This window comes from Durio zibethinus, chromosome 10, assembly GCF_047325235.1.
Source record: "Durio zibethinus cultivar Kanyao isolate XHJ-2024 chromosome 10, ASM4732523v1, whole genome shotgun sequence".
Classification (NCBI taxonomy): Eukaryota; Viridiplantae; Streptophyta; class Magnoliopsida; order Malvales; family Malvaceae; genus Durio; species Durio zibethinus.
The window spans coordinates 9,116,657-9,131,697 of record NC_143171.1 but is presented as its reverse complement, the minus strand read 5'-3'; the positions used below and the strand labels follow the sequence as shown (position 1 = coordinate 9,131,697).

The following is a 15,041-nucleotide window of genomic DNA, read 5'->3' as shown; positions in this document are numbered from 1 at the left end:
TTTTGAACGTGAATACTCTCAACAGAAAATCTTTAGTGACTAAGAGTAGACTTGTGAGCAATTGTAAAGATCATGTGTTGTATCACTTTTACCTTTTAATAAGTTAAACTTTCACCAAAGTTATATTTTTTTAGTAGTCCCAATGAACCAACAATTTCAAATTTATCAATCAAACCATCATGAATGGTATCGAATCCTGAATTATCATCATAATTGTCTGAACTTTCATTATTCGAAACCAAAAAATGGGTATAAAAAAAGAAATGAGTAAGTAATGGATATTCACAAAAAGAAGAATGTTATGAAAATGCATCATATTTGTCACTTTTATTAAAATGATAAAAAATAAAATGAAGTCCAAGTACATAAAAATCCACATTATTAAGAAATCCTAAGATGACGTCTTTCCACCAATATCAAAATTTATCAGTATTTTTTTTATTAATCTCTACACTATATTTTTCAAAGAGATATAATTTTCGGTGGAATGGCCTGTCACCCCAAAATGATAGTCACAGTGAGTAGTGGAGTCATAACATTTGGGATAGGGAGGTTCAAGTTGTTTTACGAGAATGGCAGCAATCAAATGGTTCTTGTAAAGTTCTTGATATAGTTCGATACAGCTCATGAGAATAGGGTCAAATGTATGTTTTTCCCTATTTCATGATTCTTGCACACCATTTGTTAAGGTAATAAGATGAATAAAGGTCCTAAGAAGGGATGGATAAGAAGGTCATAGAGTGACTGGTAAAGTATAGCAAAAACATGACTTGTAGGAGAATGATATATGGGATAGTTTGGTTGAGGGTAGTTTTTATATGACTATCTATCGAAACTTACAGCTTGAGTCTCACTTTCCTTTTTCTTGGGTTTTTTTTAGCAGTAAATGATTCTCTTTCTTTCAGTTTGTCACTCTTAATTGCATTTTTAATGATCTCGTATGAGATCATGATATCAATAAAATTTTTAGTCACTTTCTCTATCATCTTCTCGTAGTAGGACGACTTTAGAATGCTTACAAATAGTACTATCATTTTTTTTTCCATTAAGGGAGGCTATACCTGAATAGTGACATCTCACCATTTTTGGGCATATTTCTTAAAAGACTCAGATGCTTTCTTCTCTATCCCTTATAATGAATGACGATCAAGAGCTATGTCTATAATGTGGCGATATTGGTTGATCATTGATTGAGTTAGATCTTTTCATGATTTTATGTGAGTTCTGTCCAGCTGAACATATCACTTTGTAGCAGATATGATTAAACTATCCTAGAAAACATATATGAGTAACTTTTCATTATTGACATATGTCGTCATCTTATGACAATACATTGTGATATATGTAATAAGACACTTGGTACCATCATACTTCTCAAATTTTAGTACCTTAAATTTTAGAAGAATCAGAACATCTGAAACCAGACAAAGGTTGGTAGCATCCATGGATCCATAAAAATCAATAACTTCTATAGCTCGTAATCTTTCTTTGATCATACTCATAACTTGATCGGTCTTACAGTTTTCTAGGAATACAATCGTCTGTAACTTTACTTTTTCTTTGGTTTCATCCATTTTGAAAATTTGGATGGGCTCATCTGCCTTTTCAGTGAAGATAAAATTAGTATAACTTTGAACATTTTCTTGATTGTAATTTAAGAACATGGTTTATTATTGATGAAAGCTTGGAGAGGCTTGAGTCTGATGTGAAGCAAAACCTAGTGAATACAGTGGTTCAATATCTTCATATGAGATATCTTTTTCTGTTGCTTTTCCTCTATTTATCCTTCTTAAAACTTTGAGGATTTTGCTTAGCTTCTCCTCAATTACTTTCTGGACTTTTTCTAACCTCTCAAGCTGGTCTACATTATCTTGCTCTATTTTTTTGGCTCTAGCATGAGTGTAGTACTAGTGTTGAGCTACTTTAAACCTTGGTACCACAATCTAGAATAAGAGACTTTAAGATGATTTGACATAATGAGTAAATGATCATGAATGAATGTAATGCAATACATGTATGTTTATGAATATACACAAGAAGAAAAAAAATAAATAAGACAAGAAAATTGGTTAGTCATAAGCATGTAAACTAACAACATGACCTTAAATTTTAGGTTAACCGTAAAGGGTGGAAGAACATGGCTTTACCTATGGTTAGGCTCTTAAAGTTAACTATATGTGGTTTTGATTGCTTCTAAAAGGTTCCCAAATTATTCCTTGCATCATTGTTTATTACAAACTAGCAAGACACCTCAATCTTTGCCCATCATAGGTTTGAATGAGAGTGTTTCGTAGGCCCAAGTGGAGACAAGAAATCTCACGAGGGCATAGGTACTTCACTCCTTCCTAAAGGTAAAGCTTAGGTGAAAAACTTTATGTTATGCATATGCAAATGAATGACAGGTATATACAGGTGAATAACTAACATAATATAAACAATGAAAAAAAAGAAATAGGAAAAGAAGAGAATAATCTCAAATTTATTAAGTAAGGCTTGGATAATAAGAAATCATTTACTAGCCTGACTCTCGATGTCCCTAGTGGAGTTGCCAAACTATCATAGCGTATAAATCCGTGGACCTACCACTAGACATGGATTAAAGAAGTCGCCACCAATATTTTTTTGTTTAGGTGTGATTGGCCACCTGAAACAGATTTTGATATGTGAAACTAGATTTTAGTTTCGAGAATATGATTATGTGTGAAAAAGGTTATAGCACCCTTACAGCATCCATCCAAAGGATGGTACCAGTTTGATTTCAGATTATCCAAGCCTTATTCATATTTGTAATTTACCAAATTATTTAATACTGAAAATTAGTCTTAAAATTGTTTCAATAGTTTGGTAACAATTTAAGATAATTTTTTCACCTCAAAAGTATTTATAGAGATTAGGGTCCCGCTCTAAAGAGGCTTTTATCATTAGATTTATTAATTTATTTTATTTAAAAAATTAGTTAAGTTTCTTAATAGTTTGGTAGGACTTACTTTGAAACAAATCTTCTAATATTTTGATGAGATTTTATTATAAAAAGATTTGTAAAATTTTTTAAGAATTTTATTAAGTCTCCTAATAGTTTGGTAGGACTTAATTTGAAGCAATTCTTCAATAGTTAAGAAGATAAAAATTATTATTTATTTTCCCTCATTATTATTTTTTGAAAGAAAAATGATTTATCGAATTTTTCAATAGTTTAGTGGATTCCATTTTAAAAATTAAATCCATGAAAATTTTTCAATAGTTTAGTAAAATTCATGAATTTATTTTGTAAGGAGTTTTATTTGAAATTTTTTTTTTATTTTTTTAAACTTATTTGAAAAGATTTTTTATTTTTATTATTTTTTATTTTTTATTTAAAATTTTTTTTTCTTATTTGCTTCTTCTCTCTTTCAGAAAGGATTTTTTTTTTTGAAAACTAGTAAAATTAAATAAAAAACTAAAAATAAAATAAAAACTTAAGAAAATAAAAATAAAAAAATAAAATAAAAATGAAAAAAAAAACCTGCGATCGATCTAGTCGGCACTAGGGTCAATGTGCATATCCTTATCGGGTCACCCGCGTAACTCGGTTCTCTAAAACAACGTCATTCTAGGTCACTATAAAGGCCATTTTTCAGCGTTTTGGCCTCAGATGCTCTCTGCTCCCTCTCTCTCTAGGTTTATCTCACCAGTTTCTAGAAAAGTCACCAAGAAATTCAACCAAAAATTGAAAAATTCATCAATTTTTGAAAAATTGGCTGGAATGTGGTTAAAAAATTCAACCTCTCGCCGAAAAACTCATCGAAAAATTTATGTTTTTTCCAAAAACCCAGATTTCCTAAAAAAAATGCAGAAATTCAAAAATTTTTCTAAATTCCACAAATTTTGCCCAAATCTCTTCAAAAAATTCCTAGAAAACTAAATCTAAGCCCAGAAACCCTAACTAAACACAAAAATTTCCAACGAACCCATAATTCCCAAAATTAAAATCCTAAAAATCCTTACTGCCCAAAAATTTTTCATAACACCAATTCTCCCAAAAATTAGCCGTTTCCCCCAAATCCATTCACTTTGTGTGTTTTCCATGACGTTAATGCAATTTATAGGCAGTCTTAGAACAAATTTAAGAAATGGACAGAATCAATTCCAAGCTTGAATCCTAGGATTGGATTCTACCTGAACCCTAAATTAGGTCTAAGTTCTTTGCTGATTTTGTGGGTTGAATTTGTAACCCTGATTATGCAATAAATCTTTTGATTGAGTTGAATCCTTTTGATCAAACTTTAGTTTTCCAAATTCACGTTAGATTTGAATAGGAAAAGAAAGAAGAACGAAAATAAAATAATAATAATAATAATAATAATTATTATTATTATTATTATCATAATAACTATAATCTAATAATAATATAATATAGTATAATATGTACCATAATATAATAATAGTGATATATATACTATAATACTAATAATAATAATAGAACCAATAAAAATAAAATTAACCCAATTGATCCCGGACACAGATGGGTGTCTACAATAACATGATCAATAATCTGTAAGTTTATCAAGAGAAAATTAATTTACAGATATGGCCTCTTAAAGAAGATAATTTTATATAGTGCTAAGAATTTAAAAAGCAAGATGATATAAGAAATATATGCTCAGTTTAAAATTAAGCATCATAATTTAGCACCATATCACCCAAAAATGAATGGGGTAGTAGAAGTTACAAATAAGATCATCAAAAGGATTCTAGAGAAAATAATCGAGATGTATAAAGATTGGCATGAAAAATTACCTTTTGCTTTATATGCCTATTGAAAATCAGTATATACCTTTATCAGGGGACTCAGTTCTCCTTAATTTATGGGATGGAGGCTGTATTGCCAATAGAAGTAAAAATCTTATTTTTGAGAGTCTTAAGAGAAGTTGGATTAGAAGAAATTAAATAGGTTCAAGAGAATTATGAGCAACTAAACTTCATTAAAGAAAAGATATTAGTAACACTTTGTCATGGTCAACTACACCAAAAAAAAATGATGAGGGCTCCTGACAAAAAAGTTTGACCTTGTCAATTTTGATAAAGAGAATTGGTGTTGAAAAGGATTCTCCCAAACCAATATGATAACAGAAGAAAGTGGACTCCAAATTGAGAAAGGTCATATGTTGTAAAAAAGACTTTTTTGGGCAGAGCATTAATCTTAACAGAGATGGATGGAGATGATCTCTCTAATCCTATAAAATTTGATGCCGTGAAGAAGTACTTTACTTTAAAAAAAAAAGATGAGAGTTCAAATTAAAAGCTCAAAAGGGTAATTTGAACTAAAAGAGGGTTTATCCAAGTTGAAAACCTGAAAAGGCAATTTGGATAAGAAGAGTATAGCATTACAGCAATTCAGAACTTTGAGGTACTGAGTATCAGATTGTAGAGTTTTTGAAAAAAATCTTAGATATATTGTCATGATTATCTTATTGTTGGTCTTAGAGCATTGTTATCCTAAATAGTCATCTTTGTATACCTTTATCTTGTCCCGTTGCTAGAGTTGTAATCTAGTTTCTTTTCTAAATGAATAGTATTCATTTCATCCTATTTTACCTCACTTTCAATCCTTACCCTTTCCTTTCTATTTAAATGTTTGCAATGAATAGAAAAAATGTACAATTTGCATATTATATATTTTGTAATTTGGATAATGATTAATAATTGAATAATGACATGAAAGATTGTATATTACTTTAGAAAAGTTGAAAGAGATGAAGCAAAGGATGAAACCCTCAAAGTTTGGTAAAGACATCAGTTCTAAACACTCTCTTAAGGAAGAAGGTGAATGCCTATTTTGAATAATGAAAAATAAAATTGATTCTATTCCCCTTGTTGGAAATTTGAAGAATTTAAAGTACAAAAGAAAAAGTCTTAAGAACTTTAGTACCACAATTGGGATTTCATCTGGGCATTGGCATTAGTTGGCATTTGCATCTTGGACAAGGCATGCATTTACATCCTATTTGAATAATCAATGTCATTTGTTACATTTGCATCATTTGCATAATCATTTATTGCATACAAAATTTTTTAACTATGGGGAAAAGTTTCGCACCTATGATTTTAAGAACATTTTTTTTTCATTTTTTAAGGACCTCCAAATATGATCTATAAGACCTCCAAGCATGTTTTTTTTAAAAAAATTTAGTGGTTATCTTTGACCTTAGCTCTATTCAGGTCATTTGAGTTTTTCAACCTGTGGTTTAATCCCCGTCACTCATTTTTTATTTTGGCTCGGTCCAGGTCATTTTAGTTTTTCAACCTACGGTTCAATCTCGATCACTCATTTTTTACCTTGGCTCGGTCTAAGTCATTTTAGTTTTTCGACCTATGGTTCAATCCCTGTCACTCATTCCTAACCTTGACTCGATCCAAGTTTTTTTATTTTTATGACTTACGGTTCAATCATGGTCACTCATTTTCAATTTTGGTTCGGTATAAATCATTCATTTCTTTGACTGGTGGTTTAGTCTTGGTCATCTTTATGTAGCTTAATTACTTTCGACTTTGCTTAGTTCGATCATTTTTACACCTAAATTCAATTTAACATAGGTAATTTTACTTTTCAAATTAAAACTTAATGGCTATCTATATCTTTGCATCACTTTTGTTTCATAGGAATGTGCAAAAAGGAGTAACTGTAGACATTCCATTTCATTTGAGGCATGTGAATTCTCAGTTTTGATTTTGTCATTTTGATGGGCTTTTGAGAATCCCATTTATTTTTAAATTAGGTCATTTAATTGGATGGTGAAATGATTCTGGGATTTGAGCCTAATTTTGGTTCGATTGGTGTTTTATTTTTATTTTTTGGTTTATTGCCTTAATAACAATGAATAAAAAATTGATAATTAATAAAAAAGGAAAAAGGAAAATGAAATTAGGATTTTTTATGAGAAGGTTAATCTTGAAATCAGGGTCATTTATTGATTAAAGTCAAAGCTCTAAATTAGATCAAGGTTCTAAATGTAAAAGAATCAATAGATTAAGGCATTGTTTAAAACCAAGCCAGGAATTGTATGGTGACTGTGAATTAATTTTAATAAAACCTTAAATCAATTTGTGAGATTTGATTGAATGAAATCCCTAAAATCTTTGTAAAAATGAACCTTATAAATGAAACCCTAAATTACGCAAAAGAAGGAAAAGAAAAAAAAAGGTAAAACTTTGGCATAAGGGAAATATTTGTTTTTTTCTTGCTAGGATATTTTTGTAGATTTGGGTTCTGTTTACGTGAAAAATTGTTTTGGGATTGTGTTTCTAGAATGATTTAATCTTTCGTTGTTACTGGTTTTATTTGGAAAAGTTAGGATTTCTGAAAAAAAAAAACTAGAAAATCTAAGTTAAAGTTTGAATGTTTGAATTTTCTTTCTAAATTTTTTGGCTAAGAGTTGAAGATTCCGAAGATATTTGGTGATTTCGACAACCAAAAACTGGGTTTTTTGTCGTATTTTGAAATTTTTGCACTGGTGTTCATCTACTAGCTAAAGAAAAGACAAAGAGAAAACTAATAAGAGAGAGAAACGGTTGAGGCAATATGAGGAAGAAGCAAATTTTTTTACTTTTATAACATCCTAATACGATGTCGTTTCATGTAACTCAGGACCCGTATGAACTCATTTTGGATCCACGCATGACCCACTTGCATAACCCAACCCGATTGCAGATTTTTTCTTTCTTTTTTTTCATTTTATTTTCTGTTTTGATTTTATTTTTCCAATTTTATTTTCATTTTATTATATATGTATATCTTTTTTTACTATTATTTTATCCTTTATTATTATTTATTATTTTAAATTGAACAACACATTATTTTATGAATTTCATTTTATTTATTTATTAAAAAAATATATAAAATAAAAAAATTTTCTAAAATAGATTCATGAATCCTACCAAACTATTGGAGGATTTTTCATGAATTTAAATTTTAATGGGTTCTACCAACTATTGAAAATTATATAAATTAATTTCTTTATTTAAAAAAATTATTATTGATGAAATATCTTATTTTAATCCTCTCAAACTATTGAAAAATTTGCATCTTAAATTAAATCTTATCAAACTATTGAAAGATTTAATGCAATTTTTAAAAATAAACTTATAAAATCTCACAAAACTATTAGGAGATCTACACCAAAGTAAATCTTACCAAACTTTGGAAACTTTTACTATTTATTTTTATGAATAAACTATATTAATGAATCCAACGACGGAGCCGCTTCAAAGTGAAACTCTAATCTCTATGAATACTTCTGAAGTAAAAGAATTATCTTAGATTGCTACTAAACTATTAGAGTAATTTTAATATCAATTTTCAATACTAAATATTTTTGGTAAATCATAAATATGGCTAAGACTTGGATAATTTGAAATTAAACTAGTACCATCCTTTGGATAGATGCTGTGAGGATGCTATAACCTTCTTCACGTGTAATTGTACTCTTAAATATTAAATCTGGTTTCGTGGATCAAAATATACTGTTTATAGATACCTAAGTCAATCTTAGGACTTATCTTTAAATGGGACAGATTTTATCAAGTGACCAATCGCACCTAAACAAAAAAAAAAAATTGATTATGACTTCTTTAGTTTATGTCTAGCGATAAATCAACGGATCTATACTTTATGACACAAAGTAATATGTTCATGTTGCAACTCGGTCTCAGGGCGTGACATAGCCCCATAGAGTCCTCCACAACTTACTAAATCTCATTGAGAAAGGAACCCAACTCCCATCACATAACTAGCTAACACATCTCTAGGTGACCTTGAGCACCCATCGAATGTCCATGAGCACCAGGGTCTTAAGCACCGACCCTCCAAGGGCTTTTATAGAGCACACAGCCCGAATCTCAATAAACCATCACATTCTAACATAGTGAGAACCCAATACCATACTCATACACATACTCAGTTGCACTTGTGCCTGGAAACTTGAGGCATTACTTAAATGCTAGTCTACAGCCAACCCAAACCCACACTAGGCTTAATTCATTATTTACGAAACTCACACTTTGGGGCTATGCCTTTTAACCTCTCTTTATGCTGTCTGCACGCATTATGTATGCCCAACATTATGCTCACATCTTATCAAGTTACTCAAGTGTGTTGGCCTAGCTACAACACACTCCTACACATGTTATCGAGAAGTTACAAGGGCTAGTAGCTTGCCCACTAGCCCACTCATCCATCAGGCTTATTGGTGCCCCTTTTATGCATGCATCATCCCATGATCCTTAGTTACTCATTAATTGACTTATGGAAAAGAAATCAAGAGGCATATCGGACGCTATGATGTAACCCCACGGCTTAATGCAGTATGAGGCCCGTCGACCCAAATTGTCCTTGAGTCTACCATATCCAGAGTAAACACCATTCCACATTCATGACTCTATGATACCCACCCATTTAGACACTACATGTGCCTAAGAGTTACTCATTTTAGACTAGTAGGCCCCCACCTACAGGCTAGTCAAAGGGGTGTTGGATAGTTGATATCGAACATCTCCTATAAAGAACGTAAGAGTTTTTAGGGCTTTACTACTAGGAACCATAACAATGTCTAAAATAGGGATATTTTTCTTCCCAGGCAATTCCAAGTACAAGTCAAACCAGCTTAAGGCACCATGATCTTTCTCTTGGTCTTCATGTTGATAGCATCTAACTCATTGCTTTACTAACCCACTTGAATGTGCTTGTAATAAAGCTCACCTAATAGCGCCCCACCAAGCTATCAAGTTCTAGGGTAACTGCACGTCCGTTTAGCTCTACGGCTCATACTACCTGCCCACTACTCTGAGATTACCATCCCATGCACAAGGTTTTGTTCGCTACTCCGCATCAAGGTCAAAGGTGGGAAAAAATAAAAGATTCAAAATTGTAATGTTCAATTTAGTTCATATTGGTTTTTTTTTTCTTATTAAATTTGAATTAAGTTCAGATATTAAATGTATATATTATGTTCGAATCAAATTTTAGATCGATAAGTGAAAAATAATAAAAAAAAAAACCTAATCAAATCGAATTGTATATTTTTATTAATTTTTATATTTTTATATTTTTTAATTTTTATAAAATAAATATAATAATTTTATGTCAAAATCTATTTAAATATATTAAAATTTTATATTAAAATAATATATAAAAACATAAAAAGACTAAAAATCAATAAATTGAATCAAATAAATAAAATTTGATTTGATTCGAATCAAATCATATAAAAATTCAGATTAAATTTTAAAATTATATAATATTATACAATATAAAAATATCAAATTAAATTCCATACGATATAAAATCATATTAACTTTAATCAAAATAATAATGACAAGACGGAAGTACACAAAAACCTGACAATGACATAGGCCCATGGCCCCCCAAATAAGTTTTTGATAATATTATATTTTGCTATTTTAATCACTCGGTCCCTTTACAGCTCGTCTATCATTTATGCGCTAATTTCCATCCACGAAAGTGTTTTTAATGAATGGCAGGATCCACAATGGACGACTGAGAATGGAGCATTTAACGAAAAGGAAATGTGTGAAATTGACACAGTAAGAAACGGAAACTTCACGGAAAGAAACTGGCACTTAAAATAGATTCCATTATTCGTGCATTTTTGTCCAAGCACGAGCTTCCGGTACCTTCCAATCTATTGACATTTGATTGATCATACTTTTATCAGTTTAATTCTATTTTGGCTGAACGTGGCTCTTGCGTGGATAGGTCACACTCAGATGTTATTCTAATCTCCATTATTGACCAAATAAGACTTTTAGACATGGCATACGTATGACTGAACTTTGCGCCCTTTCTTTCAACTTTTCGTGTGTTAAAAAACAAGCAAATTTCTCTACGCCTATAGCCTCCCCCCCCCCCCCCCCAAAGAAAAAAAAAAGCTAGGAAATTTCTGTCACAGCCATAAGCTGGTGATTGAATATAACTTTTCTGTTACCTTCCTCCTGTATAAATTGACCCAAAGAATTGCTACTAGTGAGAGGAAATCAATAGGCTAAAGCTTGCTATGGCATCAACACTATCATTGTTGGCTACTTTCGCCATTATCCGCAGCACATTCAATGACTTCTTTCCGAAGGAAATAAGAGAGTACTTTTGGAGACTCTTTCGCCGTTTCTCATCACAGTTCATCTTGGTTATCGAAGAATCACACGATGGATCAAGCAACCATATTTTCAAGGCCGCCATGGCATACCTTGGTAGGCATGTGCTGTCTGCTTCTTCTACTGATGGTTCTACCAAACGGCTCACTGTAGGCAAAAATGAGAATGCTAGGAAGTTCACGTTTGGCCTTGATAAACACTCGGAGATTGTGGATTTCTTCCATGGTGTTCCCATGAAATGGAAATACAATTCTGATGTTAACTCAAATAGTAATAATCAAATGACATCTGAATCAAGGTGGTATGAGCTTAGTTTTCAGAAAAAGCACACTGAAATGGTAATGAGCAAGTATCTCCCTCATGTCATTGACATGGCCAAAAAACTGAAAGACGAGAACCGGATGGTGAAGTTTCACACAATCAGGCGTGAAAGGTGGTGCACAAATGCTGTCAATCTAGAGCATCCCATGACATTTGATACTCTAGCCATGGATGGAGACCTCAAGAAGACTATTGTGGAGGATCTTAATAGCTTTGCCAATGGAAAGGATTACTACAAAAAAATTGGAAAAGTGTGGAAGCGTGGTTACTTGCTATATGGTCCACCAGGAACTGGAAAATCAAGTTTGATTGCAGCCATGGCAAACCATCTGAACTTTGATATTTACAACTTGAATTTATCTGCAGTCCACTCGGACTCCTCTCTTGAGTACTTGTTGCTTCATGTGTCAAATCGTTCTATTCTTGTGATTGAAGATATTGACTGTACAGTCAAACTACAGAACAGGGAAGCAGGGGATCAAACAGGGAGTTATGCACATGTCCAGGTTTTTCCTATTCCCTCAACTCAATATAGATTCAAATAAACTACAAACTAATCTGATCTTGAAGATGAGCTTTTCATTTTTCTTGTGTATCTATATTCTGGAAATGTCTTTTTTCTTACTTGATTATTAATGACAGTAAATTTCTCGTATTTCAATAAATGTTGGTATGTATACTTTATTTCTCTATTTCTGCTTGAATGTTCATTTATTTGTTCTAGCCATTCTTAAAAACTTTGGAACTTTTTGAACTACTGAATCTGCTTTCCTAATTCCTATAGGGTTAGTTTGATAACAATAAACCCAATTAATACCACAAAATACGTAAATTCATGAACATCCAGACTTGATTCATCAATTTTCCCTTTGTATGAAGGCTCTTAAATTTGTGTTATTGTCATTTGTCATTTCATCAGGTGACGCTTTCTGGAGTTTTGAATGCCATTGACGGCCTACTGTCATGCTGCGGAGATGAGAGGATTATTGTTTTCACCACCAACTATAAGGACAGAATTGACCCAGCGCTGTTGCGAGCAGGTCGCATGGACAAGCACATATGCTTATCCTATTGCACATTCTCTACGTTCAAGCAACTTGCAGCCATCTACCTTGGCATTTCTAATCATGATCTCTTTTCTCGTATTGAAAAGATTATAGAAGAGATTCCAGTTCCCCCAGCTGAAGTTGCTGGTGAACTAATGAAGTCCAAAGATCCCAAAACTTGTCTAGAGGGCATAATTCAATTTCTAGAGAGCAAGGTAACTCAAATTTCAACCATTTCATGCTCATGTTATATAAACTGCTCCATAAGCAATGTCATTTAGTTTCTTGATCATATTCTAATACGTCAGCATTTTAAAATGACTTTGCTTTGGACAAGGCATATGTTGATGCCTGGTCGAAGCATTCTATAGACTAATGGAATTTTGCTTGTTAAAATTGGTCTTTGGAGATTAGAAAATGGTATAATAGCAAACATGTTCAGGCAGAGGATTAGTGTTCCTATTTTTGTAACTGTTGCAATGGTGAGTTGATATGAAATAATGGGATCTTACTAACTGACTGTGGATTGATATTATTGGTGTCTCCTGCGTAGCAGAAAGTTAGCTTTTTAGGCCAAAGGGATATGACTTTTGGTCACGTTAGATTAGTGAAATTGTCCTATATTTAAGTTAACCCACATCGTTTATGAGTGTTTACTTCAATGTCATGTGCATGATCAGACCGTTGGCATGAGTGACTTGCAGGTGGAAGAAGTCAGTGGATTATTACTATTTCCATTTGTAGCCTATTTTGCACTTGTAACGATCATCCCTTGATTTACCTCTATCAGGCATCAGAGGCAACTTCAGAAATGACAATGCCAGAGGGAGAAGATGGTAGCAATCCCAAGCAGGAGAAAGGAAGTAAAAGCAAGGCTTCCACTAAAACTGATATGACAAATGGTGACTCTCCAAATCATAATCTGATAACATTTCTCGCTGTTGGTTCTAATTCAAAGACGGTGGGTGAGTATACAATAAAGGCAGAACTAGCAGCTATCCTTAGAGCAGTTCTTTTGAAACATGGAGACATTGTTTCCAACAGCACATTGAATTCAATGCAATGCCGTTCATCTCTGCTGGAGATTGCCTGTGGCATCATCCAGAAACTACAAGCAGCAAAATTGGAAGATTTAACAGAACTTGAGCTCCAGTCCATGCTTGCAAGTGTTTCTGATTTGGAATCAGTGAAGTTGCAAATTAGTTGGCTCCACAAGAGACTAGATGAAATTATTGAGGCAGTGCAAATAGTCAAGCACTCTTCCACCCTCGAGGAAGAAACGAGGAAAAATCTTCAAGCAATTGAGATGGAGAAAGAGCTTGAAAGTTGCCATACACAAAAACCTGAACAACAAAAGAAAGCCCTCCAAATTCAGGAAAAGAAGGCTGTGATCGAAAAGCTTTCCAGAACCAACTCAAGCACTGAGGCAAAATTGAGTTATTTCCATATGAGGTCCTTGGTGGATGGGCTACTTTGATTCCTTTTTTTCCCCACTGTTACATATGCATTAGTCTGGTAAAGAAGTTCAACAGCGTTCCACATCTCCTTACTGCTACTCATAGTTAGAAACTCTATTGTAATTTGTAATTGTAAGTGATTGTTCTGTAGCGCATAACTAATTTTGAAGATAACTTGGGCAGTAAGTTGCAGTTTGATGGAAATTATGGAACACCAGATTAGCATGGTCCATCTGGTAGCATGTGAGAAAATGGGATCGATCTCCTGCATCTGCTGATTAGGAAAACATCAACGCAAATTGGAAAACATGATACTTTTCAAAAGTCAAGTGTATATACTATACTACCATAGTAAAGGATGAGATATATATGGTCACAAAACTGGAAAATAGAAGCCTAAACTACATGGTTAATGCAGAATCTGCCCTGCACAAACAATCAAGCTTAAAGTCGGCACCTTAACAACAAAACACAGCTGCAGGGTTCATTTTGTAATCAACATAGTAAAAAACTACTAGTAGCTCATCTAAGTATCTTAGTTGGCTTGGCTATGAAACTTGCATAATTAGGCACTTGGCGCATGGCTTTCAACAAGTTCAACCTTTTCTCACTTTTTGACACGCGCGAATTTCTTCCTCCAAAATGAATTTTGAAATAAATCCACAGCACCATTATAAAGGTGGCGATCAACACCTTACATTTCTGTTTATGATTGCAATGCAATGGCTTTCAGAATATGGATCAGCATAGGGATCATCAATTTGAGACATTGTTAGTCGTTTCAATACTAATGCAGGATTTGCCTTTGGTGTAGCATCCACTTTTAAACTCTTAGCTCCTTTGCGATTCCTGTTGTCAAGACCTGAACTCATTGGATCTGCTGCCCGACGTTTGTTGCTTACTTTCACATTACCCCTGGACCACAGAACACAGCTGCAGCCTGCAGCCTGCACGGTAGCCATCAATTGCGACAGCAAGTTGTCTAGTGCCCTTTGGCCTTTGAAAGACCGTAGGGAATTATATTTTCGGTATGAAGGGAAAATTGGGCGGCCATTATTTCTGTACGGCCTAA

The 15,041-nt window shown here is 32.8% G+C and overlaps 1 protein-coding gene across 1 annotated transcript; it reads left to right on the top strand.

Annotated features, from left to right (window-relative positions):
- The first annotated feature begins 11,019 nt into the window (after window positions 1-11,019).
- On the top strand, window positions 11,020-14,199 carry LOC111292460 (AAA-ATPase At3g50940-like). The gene is made up of 3 exons (XM_022884863.2): window positions 11,020-11,972; window positions 12,386-12,727; window positions 13,303-14,199. Exons 1-3 carry the CDS (start codon window positions 11,049-11,051, stop codon window positions 13,987-13,989), a joined length of 1,953 nt encoding a protein of 650 aa, XP_022740598.2. The 5' UTR covers window positions 11,020-11,048; the 3' UTR covers window positions 13,990-14,199.
- The last annotated feature ends 842 nt before the right edge of the window (window positions 14,200-15,041 follow it).